This window comes from Exserohilum turcica (genome assembly GCF_000359705.1).
Source record: "Exserohilum turcica Et28A unplaced genomic scaffold SETTUscaffold_14, whole genome shotgun sequence".
Lineage (NCBI taxonomy): Eukaryota > Fungi > Ascomycota > Dothideomycetes > Pleosporales > Pleosporaceae > Exserohilum > Exserohilum turcicum.
The window spans coordinates 139586-152960 of NW_007359959.1; the positions used below are offsets into that span (position 1 = coordinate 139586).

The following is a 13375-nucleotide window of genomic DNA, read 5'->3' on the forward strand; positions in this document are numbered from 1 at the left end:
TTTAGCGCTACTAGCTTTTAAATAACCTACTACGCGCTTATAGGAATAGCAAAATAGCTTGCAAAGGCAAGAGCAGAGTTAAAAAAACTTTATTGCAGAGTTAGTTATAAGCTCCTAGCCTGCACTAATTAGTATACGCTAGCGCTTAGGATACTATATTAGCGTCTTCTTGCTAAGCTAGAACTTAACGCTAAGGTGCTCTAGGCATTAGATTTTAATCTACATTGGTAAACTAATTAATCCTAAGCTCTAGAGATTAAAGTTACCTAAACGCCCCTTAAGCTAAAGGCAATTTTGTGGCGTAAACAGCCTAAAAAAACTTAGAAAAAAGGCTTAAGCTAGCGGCGCGAACCGAGCTTTTTTAAGCGCGCAGATGCTAACAATTAGGCAACCCTACCAGCCGCTATACTAGCCCGAATGGCGACCTAGCTGATGGAGCAGATTACTATACTGCCTCCACCGCAGCCTCCGGCACCCGATCACCGCCACCAGGCTCAGCTACAACACCAAGTTTTGGCTGGGATAGCTGCGGGGCAGCTATCCCAGCAGCCTCATGTAGCTCTGCCAGGCTACCAGCCGGGCTACCAGCCAGGTTACCAGCTTCCGCCGCCGCCGCCGCCGCTATACCACCCAGCCGCTCACCCCGCCCACCCGGCCGCCCACCCGATTTTCCAACCACCGCTCGCGTACGGCTCCGCCCACGGAGGCTTCGCGATAGGGCTTCAAAATGGGCCTCCGGGTGCCCGTTTCGGCCACCTCGACCGCCCGGCTGTCACGCAACATCCCCATCCTCCATACCACTTGCCTCTCCACCCAAATTTACCACCAAACTCGAGTGGCGAAAGGCGCGATGATGATTGGGAGCCCCATTACGGTCAGCCAACGCGATCGTCGTACTACGCCGGCCATAGCTTTTTCGGTGAGTAGCTGGGAGCCCATTTTGGGCTAGTTTTTGGGCTATATAGAACACCAAAACTTGGGTAATATAGCCAGTTTTTAAGCATCACTTTTCTGCTTCTGCGATTTCTGTTTTAACTGCGCAACACCACCCACTTATTGCTTACATACTAGCTATCTTTAGGCACTTAAGATTACTACTGCACGGCCATACAAGCGTAAGTAATATACAATACCACTAATGATGCAGCCAAGCGCGCTATGCAGGGGGCCCCGGCTTCGAGGTGGGTGAGATAGCTATTGGTGGTGGGTTGTTTAACCATTGCCGGCTTCGCGTGGGAACAGACGGCAAGGGACGTATCAGGATTGTGTCGTCGTAAGCTGACAGGAGCGGAGGATGCTGACACGGCCACGTTCATGGACCGATGATCTGTGCGTTCCAAACGCGGGTCAACGTCGGCTCCGTGTTGCACACTCCCTCCTGCTGTTATCTTCATTTCAACATAACATCATATTTTTTTTCCAGTCTTGGTGCAACACCATGGCTCGCTACAAGTACATACATACGGCTGCTTGGCCAGGACATTGGCGCTGTTGCTGACCTTCTGACAGGCGCCCAGAGGTAACCTATGACTTAGCAACGGCACATTGATGACGCCTTGACCTAACGGAAAGATTCGGGTAGCTGCCAGAGTCTCCAGTGCTATTATTAACTCATCCATTGGTTAAGTTCCAGACGCAAGCCCCGATTCAACAGCTGCTTACGAGTGCGACACCCTAAGTACTACATGTACACCCAGAAATCTCAGAATCTCGTCAAAAGGGGGCTCACCTGGCAACAGTCACTGTCATATAATCAGGGCTTAGCAACGTAGCGGGGCATGTCTTTTCGTTTGCATGGCGCAGAAACGGCCACTGGATGCCACATGTCCCATGACCCAAAATTCCCTCACTCCTTGCCAGTATGATTGGAGTAAGCTGGAATCCCCCCTAATTGCCATCCACCTAGATTATGCGGGTTGTGTGTATAAAGTCGAAACATTGGAGGCACCATGCGCAGTCGCAAGGCTTATATAGTGAGGTGCAAGTTCCGAGTGTGTTCTTGACTGATGCAGCACCATCTCTATCTCGACATTGCTAGCTTAATAACCGCGCCATATATCACCGTGCACTCGCCATGCCCAATCTGACATTTTACAGTTACGGTCATACGAAGATTCGGCGGTACTAGAGCACCATACCTAATGCTAAATTAGGATTTGCCGGCCTGAGCACCTGGGCTAACAGAGCTTATCTTTGCATTCTTCCAAGGCCACTGAGCAATATAATAATAGTCTGGATCCATGTGCATTAGCCCCGCGGAGCTGACTTCTACCTTCCTGACGCAGGAGTTCTTGCACGATGTATTCAACAGCTTCCTTGATACCGCGGGTCCTCACCACTTTATTCGTCTTCTGCCTCATCTACCAACTTCCCTGGGGAGAGTCGGATTATGCGAGGGCCAAGTTGCAACTAAGCAACCATGCCAACCCAACAGCGTCTTCCAATACCCAGAAATCACCACTGGGAAACAGCAATGGTAGGCCAAATTTGCACTCAAGACGCCATGCACCCAAGCTAATCCTCCACTACTTAGTAGACGCCGGCCCCGATCCGTCGCTTGACTACGCAAAAACACACATACATTATGGACAAGCACAGTGCATGCCGGCTTTCGGAAACGACTGGAAGCAGCGTGTAGCCGCACAAAGAGAGTCCTGCGCCAAGCATGCCCCGTTCAACATGGCCGAAACACGCCGCACAGCAATCGCATCCATCACAACCGGGAAACCACAAGAAGCATATCTCCGTGCGATTCGAACGCAAATGTTCCACAGTGCAGTCCACAAAACATCCACACATATCTTGTGCGAAACCCTCGTTGACGGTGCTTGGAACAAGATTGCCTTTCTTCTCAACCTTGTATTAAACGAGTTGCAGAAACCAAAAGAGTCGCGTCTGGAATGGATCATGTGGATCGATCGCGATGTCATTGTTCTCGACCCTTGCCGCCCCTTGTCAAGCTACCTGCCCCCAGACACGGCCGAATTCCACGACATCAACTTCATCGCCAGTCACGACACTGTGGGGCTCAACGCCGGCATGTTCTTGTTCAAGGTAAATCAGTGGTCTGTCAATCTTTTCAGCGCAGTCCTCGCATTCCGCTACTACCGGCCCGACGAAGCAATAGACTATGCCGAACAGACAGCCATGGACAAGATTCTCCAGACCGACGCGTGGTTTCCCGGCGTCGCGCAGGTGCCGTGGTACTGGTTCAATGCGTATCCCGACGAGAAAAACAGTATAGAAGTCTACATGGATGGGTCGCGTCCAAAGGATCTCGAGTGGTTCCGTGCTAGGAAGGGTGACTTTGCCGTGCATTTTGCTGGCGATGACGGCAGATCTCAACGCATGGTGTGGTGGCTTGACGCCATTGAGAATATGGACGTGTGGAAAAATGGTGATGCCAAAGTCGACGTTACCGCTGAGATCAACGAATACTGGCATGCCTATCGCAATAAAAATCTCACGGACGAGCAAAAGGCAGGCGTCATCTCCAATCGGATCAAGCCCGATGAGCAGTAACGGCTGCAGTTATGAGTTTTCTTTGTTACATTCCTTGTATATACGTGTTGAATGTGTCATGATCTACACATACGATAGACTTTCTTATCATTTTTAATCAAGCTTACAATCCGTCCATATTTCGGCTCCTTCATGTTTTTGTCTGGCCGAGTACGCAGTGCTCAGCATTTTTCACCAACGCCATGCACGACCCTCTCGCTTGATACCTACAGTATTTTTTAGCTTTATCAAATCACTCTATTAAACACAAACCCATGGTAAGTAAGTTGGCATTTCAGTCTCTGAAATTACAGGGAGAATGGTCCCTGTTCCCTTAGTGGCATTAGTTGAACGAGCCAATAGCTGCATTCCCAATACTCGTCCATCGCAGTATTTCACAGGGATTTCTGACCTAAGGTCCAGGGTCCTTGCACCTGCAAAAATGCGAAATTCTATCAACCAATAAGATGTTTTTTGACAAGGATGCACGCATACATTTGCTCAACGTTGCTTGTAAGCCTACTGATTTTGTGTGATGACTTCAAAAAAACACATTTCCTGTGCTGACGTCTCTCGTCATACGTATCAGAGCCACGCTTGGATCAAGGAGCGCAAATGTTTCCGTGTCCATGAACATGATCAAAAGCTCGCAGCAACCCAAACAAATGTGCGATACCAGCACATACAACCAAGCAATGCATGACCTGATGACTTGCACCCCACACGTCGAATCGATACGGGTACCATTTTTCGGGAATCTAGTCTTTGTATCAGCTCGCATACTCTCTCCAGAACAGCGGATCGATCCAGAGATAGAGTGTCACTTACTCGCATAGCATACAATGCACCTCCAGTGAGGTTGAAGGTTGTCATCAATGCCATCCAGTCAAGGCTCATTCTCCACATCTGCGTTTCCCAACCAAATCTTTTGATTCCGTGAATAATGGGAATGACAAAGGAGAGGCCGAGACCAGCATACATGGCTGCACGGTACGGACGGTATCTTGGGCGGCGGAAAGCAGGATGCAGTGTTGCGTATACGCAGCCTAATGCCAAGACTGACACTAGAGTGTAGTATGTTTGCTGTAGATTGGGCGTACAATAGAAGCCGTAATACACGCAAGGAATGGTAGAGCCCCACATGAGGATGACAATACCGAGCTAGATGGGTGAGTTGCTGAATATCGAAGAAGCGTACAAGTTGCTCACGTAATCCAGCTGGTTTCCAAAAATATGGACACTTTCGCTGTGGTTGTTGAAGATATGGAAGCTGCAATGGCTGTTAGGTCTCGAATACTCAGCTACAGGGACTAGGGATACTTACGCGGCCGACAGAGCAAAGCATATAGCGACACCGAAGAAGAATGTTGAGAAAACCACCATGTCTGCTGTGCTTGCATTCGCATATCGTGGTTCCAGATAGTAGTAAACGGGTACAGGGAGAGCGAAGAAGATTACAGAACCTATGATGTGCGAATAAATATTCGCTTGGGATGTATCAGACGCGTTCGATGCAGATGATGAGCGTCAGTCTACCTGTTTCATTATGGATGCACCAGATACTTTCCAATGATCGCTTGTAGGACCTAGATACAACTCTACATCGCTTAGAATCAGCAAGAGTGCATTCAAAGATGACTGGAACACCACACCTATAACTAGACAAGATATACTCATTGTCTCTTCTCTCGGTGAGCTCACGTCCAGAGCAGTAACACGTAGGTAGACGTACTGGTACCAATCGGCTACAAATTTGATTAGACAGACGTAAATAAGTTTCAGGGTGTAATCGCACGTATCTCATCCCACGTAAGAAGGGACTTGGAATCATTGTCCTTCATGCGATCCCGTGAATCAGCCTTACCAGGGTCAGCGATTCGTACAAAGACAAAATCAACGCCCGCATACTCTTTGATCCGCAATAACTGTTGCTATTGTTGCAGACTTTCGGGAACGAGCACTCATGATATAAATCGTGAAATTGTATGACAGAAAGGCCGGGTTGATATGCTAAAAAAGCAGGAACAGGGCAGCCGTACACACTCGTGGGGGATGCGGAAGGTCGGTGCACGGATCAACTCAGAGCGCCCCATGTCCGAAAGGAGTCCTTCTACTCCTCCATGCTAGGATTCATGCATACCATCCAATCAATCCTGCGTGTATATCTTTGGGGGCGTATCGCTTTAGTGATAGTTAGATATATCCTGCAGCGAGTGGGGGCCTTTTGCGCATGCAGTTGGAACTGATGTTGAGAGGGATTACGCCCCACGTTTCATAACGCTGTGGCACAGCACACATGCCTACAGCTGGCATCCCTTCATCACTTCCATTCGTTAGGCGCCCATGAACTTTTGGCTTTTCATGCAAAACGCCATCTTCTCGTTACCTTTTTTGTAAGACTATTGCGGTATGTTCCTGCACTTAGCGAGGCTCTCGCTTCTGCTTTGCCGCGGAACAACACGAGCAGGATGTACAGTCGCAGAGTACCTATAGATTGAGACCGGACAGGAAATATTAGAAATGATACCCCCCACAACTGCTCGCTCAAGATGTCTCGATTTGACCCACGTTGCTCATCTCCGACCATGTTGTTAACCTCATACACACTCGCCTTCTTTGTATTCATTCAGAGAGTTTCAGCCATCCATACTGGAAAAGTGAACACAACGGATACCGTAGGCTTCGTGAAAGAAGATAATCAACGCGATACCATTTCGTTGCTTATCAGCTACTTCGCCACAGTTGGTCTATGCGTATATTCGGCTGTGCACCTGAACATACCGCGCAAGGCTGCAGGTAACTATCGAGTACCACTGAGGGAGCTTCAGTGGTGTGTTCTTGGTCTATTCGCACCCGAATTGATATTTTATACGGCTTGGAGGCAGTTGGCCTCTCCAAGACAGATCTGTGATGAGATAGAAGAGGCGAAACGGAAGCGAGACAATGGCACTGGTGCCCATGATAAGGTAGCTGCATCGATACTTGCGTGTTATCAAGACTAATCGATGCTAGAGTATCGTAATCACCGAGCACAGTATTCATAACCATAAAAACCATGGACTATTGCTCATGGCTTCTACGCAAGTATGGGTGGTTTCGCCATCGAACTGGACAGTACCGACAATCGATATTCGATCTTGTTCAACAATGCTAGACGCCTCACTCTGACAGAGAAAGGTGCCGCGCTACTCGCAGATTGCGGACATATCGTCGACGTCTCCATTGAGGATATAAAGGACAAGAATAAAGCAGATGGTCTTGTCCAGCTCCTGGTATGCCTCCAAGCAGGATGGATGATTGTTCAAGTGATCACTAGAACATCTATTGGTTTGCCAACTACTTTGCTCGAAGTTCATGTCGTTGCTCACATTGTCTGCGCCCTTGTCATGTACATTCTTTGGTGGCATAAACCTCACCAGGCAACCGCTCCAACTATCATTAAAGGAGATTGGTTGCCTTTAATTGCGTACATGTATCTGGCGAGCAGAATGAGTGGGGAGCCACCGCAGGGCATGTTAGCCATTTTCAGACCTGCTACGTCAGCATTGGAACATTTAGCGTACTTTGGACAAGAAGAGGACGAGGTATCGACTAGCACACATTTCCATGGCGATGGACTGGATACAGCACAGTCCTCCACTAGTGGCCTGTTTCGATTGCGTCCTGACACCCCGAATTCGGACCAACAAGGCGACGAGGCATCACATGCATTGGCTATGGAAAGCAATTCGGGGTTGCAGAGCCTTGCAGAACAGGCCATGCAACTATATCCCGTTCTAAAAACGCACTTCAATTCTCATTCGAGAATACATGGCCAAAGACCCTATACGCTACCTTATGTGACTGAACTGGTACAACCACACGCTTTCGACTGGCCAAATGATGGATTACTCCGTCGTACCCACTCTCTAATCATGGGGATGGTTCTTTGAGGTGCTTCTATGGCTTACGGTGCCATACATGTCGCTGCTTGGAACTACTTCTTCCCCACGCCACTGGAACAACTTTTCTGGCGCATGAGCTCGGTATGGGTGACATTTTGTGCCGCATTGTGGCTGGTCACCAATTTGTTGGCGCGTGCCTTTCCCCTTATCGACAGGACCTGGGTTGCTTATAATGAGCGGAGGCTTGGACGCCTTAATGCTATGATCAGCACACTTCTCTGTCTTCTGTGTGGCGTGAGTTACATTGTTAGCCGGATATACATTGTAGGAGAATCATTCGTCAGTATCAAAATTGTACCCAGAGGAGTGTATGATACAACAGGATGGTCGCAGGTTTTCCCTCATCTGTAAATCAATATTTAGTGTTTTTGAACTGTACCCGGTTGTTAGTAATTTATCAATCGAAACTAGGCGCCTCATATTCCATAGCGTCTTTGCTCAAAGTTCAATCGACTCCCCCAAGAGGATAACATGCAAATACTCATAACGTAAGGTAATCACCGAGCGGAAGCCTTACATGGTTAAGGGCCAAGGTGCGCTTACATTCAACGAGGATAGTAAGGCAGCAGCTGAATCAGCCACACACCAACATGATAGGCCACCTACACGCTATGACCAAGCAGCTGGCGACATCAAAAGGCATGCTGAGTCCAGACGAGATACATAATACCACACCATCCATTGAGCATCATGCAGTGGGTACCGGATCCATCTGCGCGCGAGATACAACAAATAGCCGGGTTTCCCCCTGCGCAATGGGACATCTTTCTCGCAAGTACCGCCATTTTGGCCCCCAATAACCAGACAGCCCGCCTAACCGAAGACAGAGGATAACGGCCAACGAAGCGAGGAGAGTATGGATGAGCGATCGTAGCATAAAATGGAGAGACATTGGCAATGAAGAGAGAAGAAGGATCCTTGACAATATCAATGCGCAACTAAGCGTCAAGGGATGCCCTGAAGTGGATCTTTATGTGGTTAAGTGGCGGATCAGCCTTGCGCTGAGTAATCTCAAGACAGAGGGTATGTGGATTTATATATCATCTGGTATAATTGACACTAAAGCACTGTAAGAAAAGAGAAAGGCTAAAGCTTCGGGAGAGGGTGGCTCGTCTAGTAGTACTCCAGCAACACGTGTGTCTCAGGCTGCCACACGACTACCTTACGATCCTGTTCGAGATGTTCCATGACGAAACTAGGAAATGTAAATCCAAGTTAGTCTTTTGGATATGTTGCACGTCTATGCAGACGTTCTAACTTTACATGTTGTAGACGGTGAGGGCTGTTATGCACGACATGTTCCATTGAAGCGGGGAGTCTTTGCTCGGGAACTAATGGGTATTTCTAAACGAGTTACAACGCAGTGTCTGGTCGGTATTCTAGTTAGTCAGTCGTAATAGTCGAGCTTTGTTTCGATGTTAATATGTGTATTTCTTGACAAAAGGTCAATTTGAACTCCCATAGCCACTAGTGAGCGGGGTATTGAATAGAGCTATTATGAGAGACACTAAGACAAACGATACACCCTAATACCAAAGACATGCATAAAAGCCACGTGGGAATGCACACACACCGATCCCGCACCACGTGGTGTCTCTTGGTGTAAGCCAATCGTTTGTTATGAGTAGCCTCACTGATGTACGCAACCGCCATTGCGATGCAGCTGCCGTCATCTCATATGCGGCCAGAAACCAGACTCCCAAGAACAATGTATAATTACTAGGCTCGCTGGCAAGAATGCCCGTATCTCGACATGTGAGTGGTTCTCGCTCAGTCAGATTCCCGAAATTAGGATATTGCAACATACGCAAGTCCAACATTCCAGAGCAGCCTTCACAGGAAAGAAACGAATAAAACAGCATCGAGTTAGTACACCAGACGTTTCCCTAGAAGATGGCAAGGCGAAAGAGCAGGGAACGAAGCTTGAATAGATCACCAAGACCAATCTAGAACACCAGTTTGATACTTACCTCGGCATCTCGGCTCCACCAATCCCACCCCACCACGAAACCCACTTCTCCGCTCCAGCCCCCATTCTAGCTGCACTTCAAATCACCACCTCACTCCCTCTTCTTCTTCTTCGCCCATTGCAACAAGAAGAAACCATATATCGCGGAGAACATTGACCAAGAAAAAAACACCACAAACATGGCCCCCATCGAAATCGTCGCAATGGCAGTAGCCAAGCCCGGCAAAGCAGACAGGGTACGCAAAACAAGCCTTTCATACTCCCTTTAGACACACACACATGAATTCCACCCTAGCTGCCCATGGAGCATGCCGACTTCCGAATGAATGACTAATGAGGCGACAAAAAAACAGCTCCAAGAGGTCCTCGAAGCGTCGGCACAATGGGTGCGCAGAACCGAACCTGGGGCGCTGCGCTACCTAATCCAACGCCAAGTAAATGCCAAAGATCAGCCTACTTTTGTAGTCTTGGAGACGTACGTCTTCTCCTTTCCTTGCTCTTCCTCATCCTGTTTCACTCTTTTCTTCTCTACCTTACCTCTTTATTTTTCGTTCTCAATCTAGCTGTATCTGCCAATGCTGGTGAATACTCTAAAGAATTGGTTTTTTTTAACATCAATCTGTTACAGGTACGAAGACCAAGCGGCCTTGGAATTCCATGCCAAGAGTGAGTCGGTTGTTGAGACACGCAGGTTACTGGAGAGCGAGGATTTGCTGAGCGAGCCGTTAAAGATTATGCTTACCAAGGACGTTGGGGGCTATGCTAGCAAGTTGTAGTCAGAGATGACATGGTATGCGAGGCTCCGCACGCGGGTCTTTTGTATATAGTTTTATATATATCATGTCAACGTGCGATAAGATTGGAAAAACAAAAAAGTTGAATTGAAAGATAGTCACAAGAAAAAAAGAAGTGATTAGTAGCTATGACGATACTTGTCGGCAGCAAAACCTTACACGACTGCCTGGTCACTTCCAAATCCTCCATTCCAGTAATCTCCAATGTATTGCACACCCTGGCTCTTACGGTTGGGAGGTGGTTGAGGCCACTGGCTCAGCATCACATTGCTGCCCGTGAGCGAAAACTTGGCCGTGGCCAGGGGCTTGTTGTCAATCATGAAGGTGTAGTCGCCAGGGTATAGGACCTTGTTTCCCTTTTCATCGACACGAGCAAGAGAAGCAAGTGTGAGGTTGAGTTTAGCAGTGGCGGAAGAGCCACCGGCAATGTCATGGAGGCGCGTGTATGAAACGAGCGATTTCTTGGGGTAAGGTGCAGGGCCAAATTCGCCGCCAATGTAGCCCAATGTAACGTAATCAGAGGTTGTCTTGCCATCGTTGTTCACGGCCACGTCGACAGTAGCAAAAGGGCAGCGCTCAAGAAAGCCTCCGGTGGTGTTGCAGCCCTTTACGAGGTCTGCAATGGCGTAACTCTGCTTCATTGATGTCTTGATCTCAGCCGAGAAGTTTGTGTAATGAAGTCCGTGGCCAAACTCGAAGACAGCGCTGCCGTTGTACCACTTGTAGGTACGGCCGGGATTGTTGGCTCCAGGGCGCATAAACATGTCAGTCATGGGCACCTCAGCGATGTACTTGGAAGGATATTGGGTCTGAGGAAGACGTCCGGCGGGGGCAACCTTTCCAGTGACAATGTCCATGATGGCAGAGCCACCGTCTTGGCCGGGGTATCCGGCCCACATGACGGCGGAAATCTTAGGGTTGTTGACCAGTGGGGTAGTGTCCATCTGGCCACCACCAGTCACAACCGCGACGACGGGCTTTCCACTGTCGGCGAGTTGGCCAATCACGTCAAGCTGGGCACCAGTGAAAGTCAGATAGTAGCGGTCGCGATCTTCCTCTTCAACACCGTTGTCCATGCCGCCAACCCATATGAGCACGTCACTAGAAGCAATGGCGTCAGAGAGGGGAAGCCAACGGTTTGTAGTCGGGTCGCCCTGGCCTCCTGGGAGCCCACCAGCATAGATGACTTTGACGCCAAGCTGTTGAAGAGCGTAGAAGGGACTGTGCAGGAACGTGGGGACACCAGCGTAGTTGCCAAGCATTTGCTGAGTAGCATTGGCCCAGTCACCAAAAAGACCAACCGTCTTGGACTGGAGATTGAGAGGAAGAGTGCCGTCGTTCTTGAGAAGTACAATACCCTCGGCGGCCGCCTTGCGTGCGAGTGCTTGGGAGGCGTTTGTGCCTACGGCTTCAAAACCGAGTTGGCGGTATGGCTGTTTCTCAGGCGGGTCAAAGTAACCCAAGCGAACGAGCGAGGAGTACTGGCGGACAAGAGCTTTGTCCAGAGCAGTCTCATTTGTCAAGCCTTGCTTGAAGGCCTCGGGCAGGTGGGCCTGCAGATAGGTACCGCAGTCAACATCGGTACCAGCATTCAGTGAGTCGGCAGCAGCGCCTGCACGAGACGAAGACCACTGATGGGGTAGGTATACGTTCTGGATAGCATCACAGTCAGACGTAACCCATTGCTCCTCATTCGTCCAGCCCCAGTGCTCGCGAAGAATAGTCTGCAGCAAGTAGGGGTCTGCGCACGTGGGTACGCCGTTTACAGCGTCTAAGTAGCGTTAGCTGTAGCTCCAGACCCGGCAAATATGTGGGGCGACTTACTGTATGAGCACATGAAAGCACCGACATTGGCCGAGACACAAGCTTCAAAGGGGGCGAGGTAGTACTCAACCAGGTCCTGCTGGGAGATCTGGACATCGTTTTGGTAGCGCTGGTTGCCGTTCCAATTCTCGATATCGTAGCCGGCGTAGTGCTTGCACGTGGCAATGACACGCTTGTATGGGTCGGTTGCGTCGCCCTGGAGCCCATGGATCAAAGCTCGGACGTAAGACGACAGATGGTAGGCATCTTCTCCGGGCGTCTCCTGGCCACGGCCCCAGCGAGGGTCACGGAAGGGGTTGATGTTTGGCGTCCAAAAGTCGAGACCAGTCCTGTTGGCATTGTTGAAGGCACGAGCCTCGGTGGAGATGACCTTGGCGACTTGGGTGATGAGGTCGTCGTCGAAGGCGGCGCCCATCAAGATGGGCTGGGGGAACGACGTCGAGTAGCTGTAGTCGCCTTGTTTGCTGAAGCTTGTGAAGGGACCGGCAATGCCGTGCAGGCCTTCACTCCACCATTGGTAGGCGGGCACGCCCAGGCGGGGCACGCCGGGAGCACCACTGGAGGTAGCGTTCATCTTCTCCTCGAGCGTGTAGAGGGCCACGAGCGACTTGGCACGAGCAACGGGGGCTATTCGTAGTGTCAGTCAGCCACGAGAAAGCTTGGCGAGCTTGACGGGGGGGGGGAACTGACATGCCGAGGTGTCACAGATGGTCTCATTCTTCAAGGGGCCATTCTGGCAGTCGGGGAAGGCAAATTGCGTCTGGGCATACACTCCGGCGGCGAAGAGCAGCGCCGAGAGCGGGCGTGGCGAGGTGAACATGGCGCCGGCGGTCGTGGTCGAAGGAGATGCTCGTCGATGGAGCAGCAGCAGCAGCAGCAGCAGTCGCCGCCATGGCTGGGTCTTATAGCGGTGTAAATAGCCGTAGCTCGACAGCTACACGACGCAGCGGATGGTAAGATGAAGTTGCACGATGTCTATACGTCATGGCCCATGTCGACCGAGCCGGGGGCGGGCCCACTTATTGCCGGCATGCGAGCCAATGGCGTGCAAGCAGCCACGCGCCGTGCTTGGCCTGGAGGCATACCGCAGCCAAGCCGTGAACCGAGCCGCGTGCGGAGCCCCACGGCGCGAGCAGACGAGCGTGAGGGGTTACGGGTTGTGGTGGAAGGCTTTGCTCGACAATTGGACGAGTATTCAGCCTGAATAGCCATCAGCAGCTGCTAGCAGGGCCTCCGAGGACCGGTAAGCCCCAGGGCACGCCGGGCGACGTATGCGTGCACCGACAATGTGTGGACAGACACAGGCAGGCCGTCGACGAGCAGCAATGCGAGATTGGAGGCGC

At 50.3% G+C, this 13375-nt stretch overlaps 6 protein-coding genes across 6 annotated transcripts; 4 read left to right on the top strand and 2 right to left on the bottom strand.

Annotated features, from left to right (window-relative positions):
* Positions 1-2298: 2298 nt before the first annotated feature.
* SETTUDRAFT_176182 (glycosyltransferase family 34 protein) lies at positions 2299-3611 on the top strand (the record flags this gene model as incomplete). The annotated part of the gene is made up of 2 exons (XM_008025216.1): positions 2299-2476; positions 2537-3611. 2 exons carry the CDS (start codon positions 2299-2301, stop codon positions 3520-3522), a joined length of 1164 nt encoding a protein of 387 aa, XP_008023407.1. The 3' UTR covers positions 3523-3611.
* Positions 3612-4103: 492 nt separating this feature from the next.
* SETTUDRAFT_159912 (uncharacterized protein) lies at positions 4104-5332 on the bottom strand (the record flags this gene model as incomplete). The annotated part of the gene is made up of 7 exons (XM_008025217.1): positions 4104-4259; positions 4330-4662; positions 4711-4771; positions 4826-4988; positions 5038-5099; positions 5154-5188; positions 5234-5332. 7 exons carry the CDS (start codon positions 5330-5332, stop codon positions 4104-4106), a joined length of 909 nt encoding a protein of 302 aa, XP_008023408.1.
* A 1255-nt stretch (positions 5333-6587) lies between these two features.
* Positions 6588-7433, top strand: SETTUDRAFT_38048 (uncharacterized protein; the record flags this gene model as incomplete). The annotated part of the gene is made up of 1 exon (XM_008025128.1): positions 6588-7433. One exon carries the CDS (start codon positions 6588-6590, stop codon positions 7431-7433), a length of 846 nt encoding a protein of 281 aa, XP_008023319.1.
* An 853-nt stretch (positions 7434-8286) lies between these two features.
* Positions 8287-8962, top strand: SETTUDRAFT_167995 (uncharacterized protein). Its single transcript, XM_008025218.1, has 2 exons — positions 8287-8468; positions 8520-8962. The coding sequence occupies exons 1-2, from the start codon at positions 8306-8308 to the stop codon at positions 8633-8635; spliced, it is 279 nt and encodes a 92-aa protein (XP_008023409.1). The 5' UTR covers positions 8287-8305; the 3' UTR covers positions 8636-8962.
* A 631-nt stretch (positions 8963-9593) lies between these two features.
* SETTUDRAFT_26777 (uncharacterized protein) lies at positions 9594-10190 on the top strand (the record flags this gene model as incomplete). The annotated part of the gene is made up of 3 exons (XM_008025086.1): positions 9594-9650; positions 9768-9889; positions 10043-10190. 3 exons carry the CDS (start codon positions 9594-9596, stop codon positions 10188-10190), a joined length of 327 nt encoding a protein of 108 aa, XP_008023277.1.
* A 173-nt stretch (positions 10191-10363) lies between these two features.
* SETTUDRAFT_183551 (glycoside hydrolase family 3 protein) lies at positions 10364-13088 on the bottom strand (the record flags this gene model as incomplete). Its single annotated transcript, XM_008025219.1, has 3 exons — positions 12723-13088; positions 12033-12659; positions 10364-11979 (listed from the first exon to the last, which is right to left on the bottom strand). The coding sequence occupies exons 1-3, from the start codon at positions 12850-12852 to the stop codon at positions 10364-10366; spliced, it is 2373 nt and encodes a 790-aa protein (XP_008023410.1). The 5' UTR covers positions 12853-13088.
* Positions 13089-13375: the final 287 nt, after the last annotated feature.

Bases quoted from the DNA above. Each gene is read 5' to 3' on its own strand.
- SETTUDRAFT_167995 (XM_008025218.1), top strand. From the start codon at position 8,306: ATGAGCGATCGTAGCATAAAATGGAGAGACATTGGCAATGAAGAGAGA. The intron at 8,469-8,519 runs GTATGTGGATTT...AAGCACTGTAAG, and splicing joins GAGTAATCTCAAGACAGAGG to AAAAGAGAAAGGCTAAAGCT.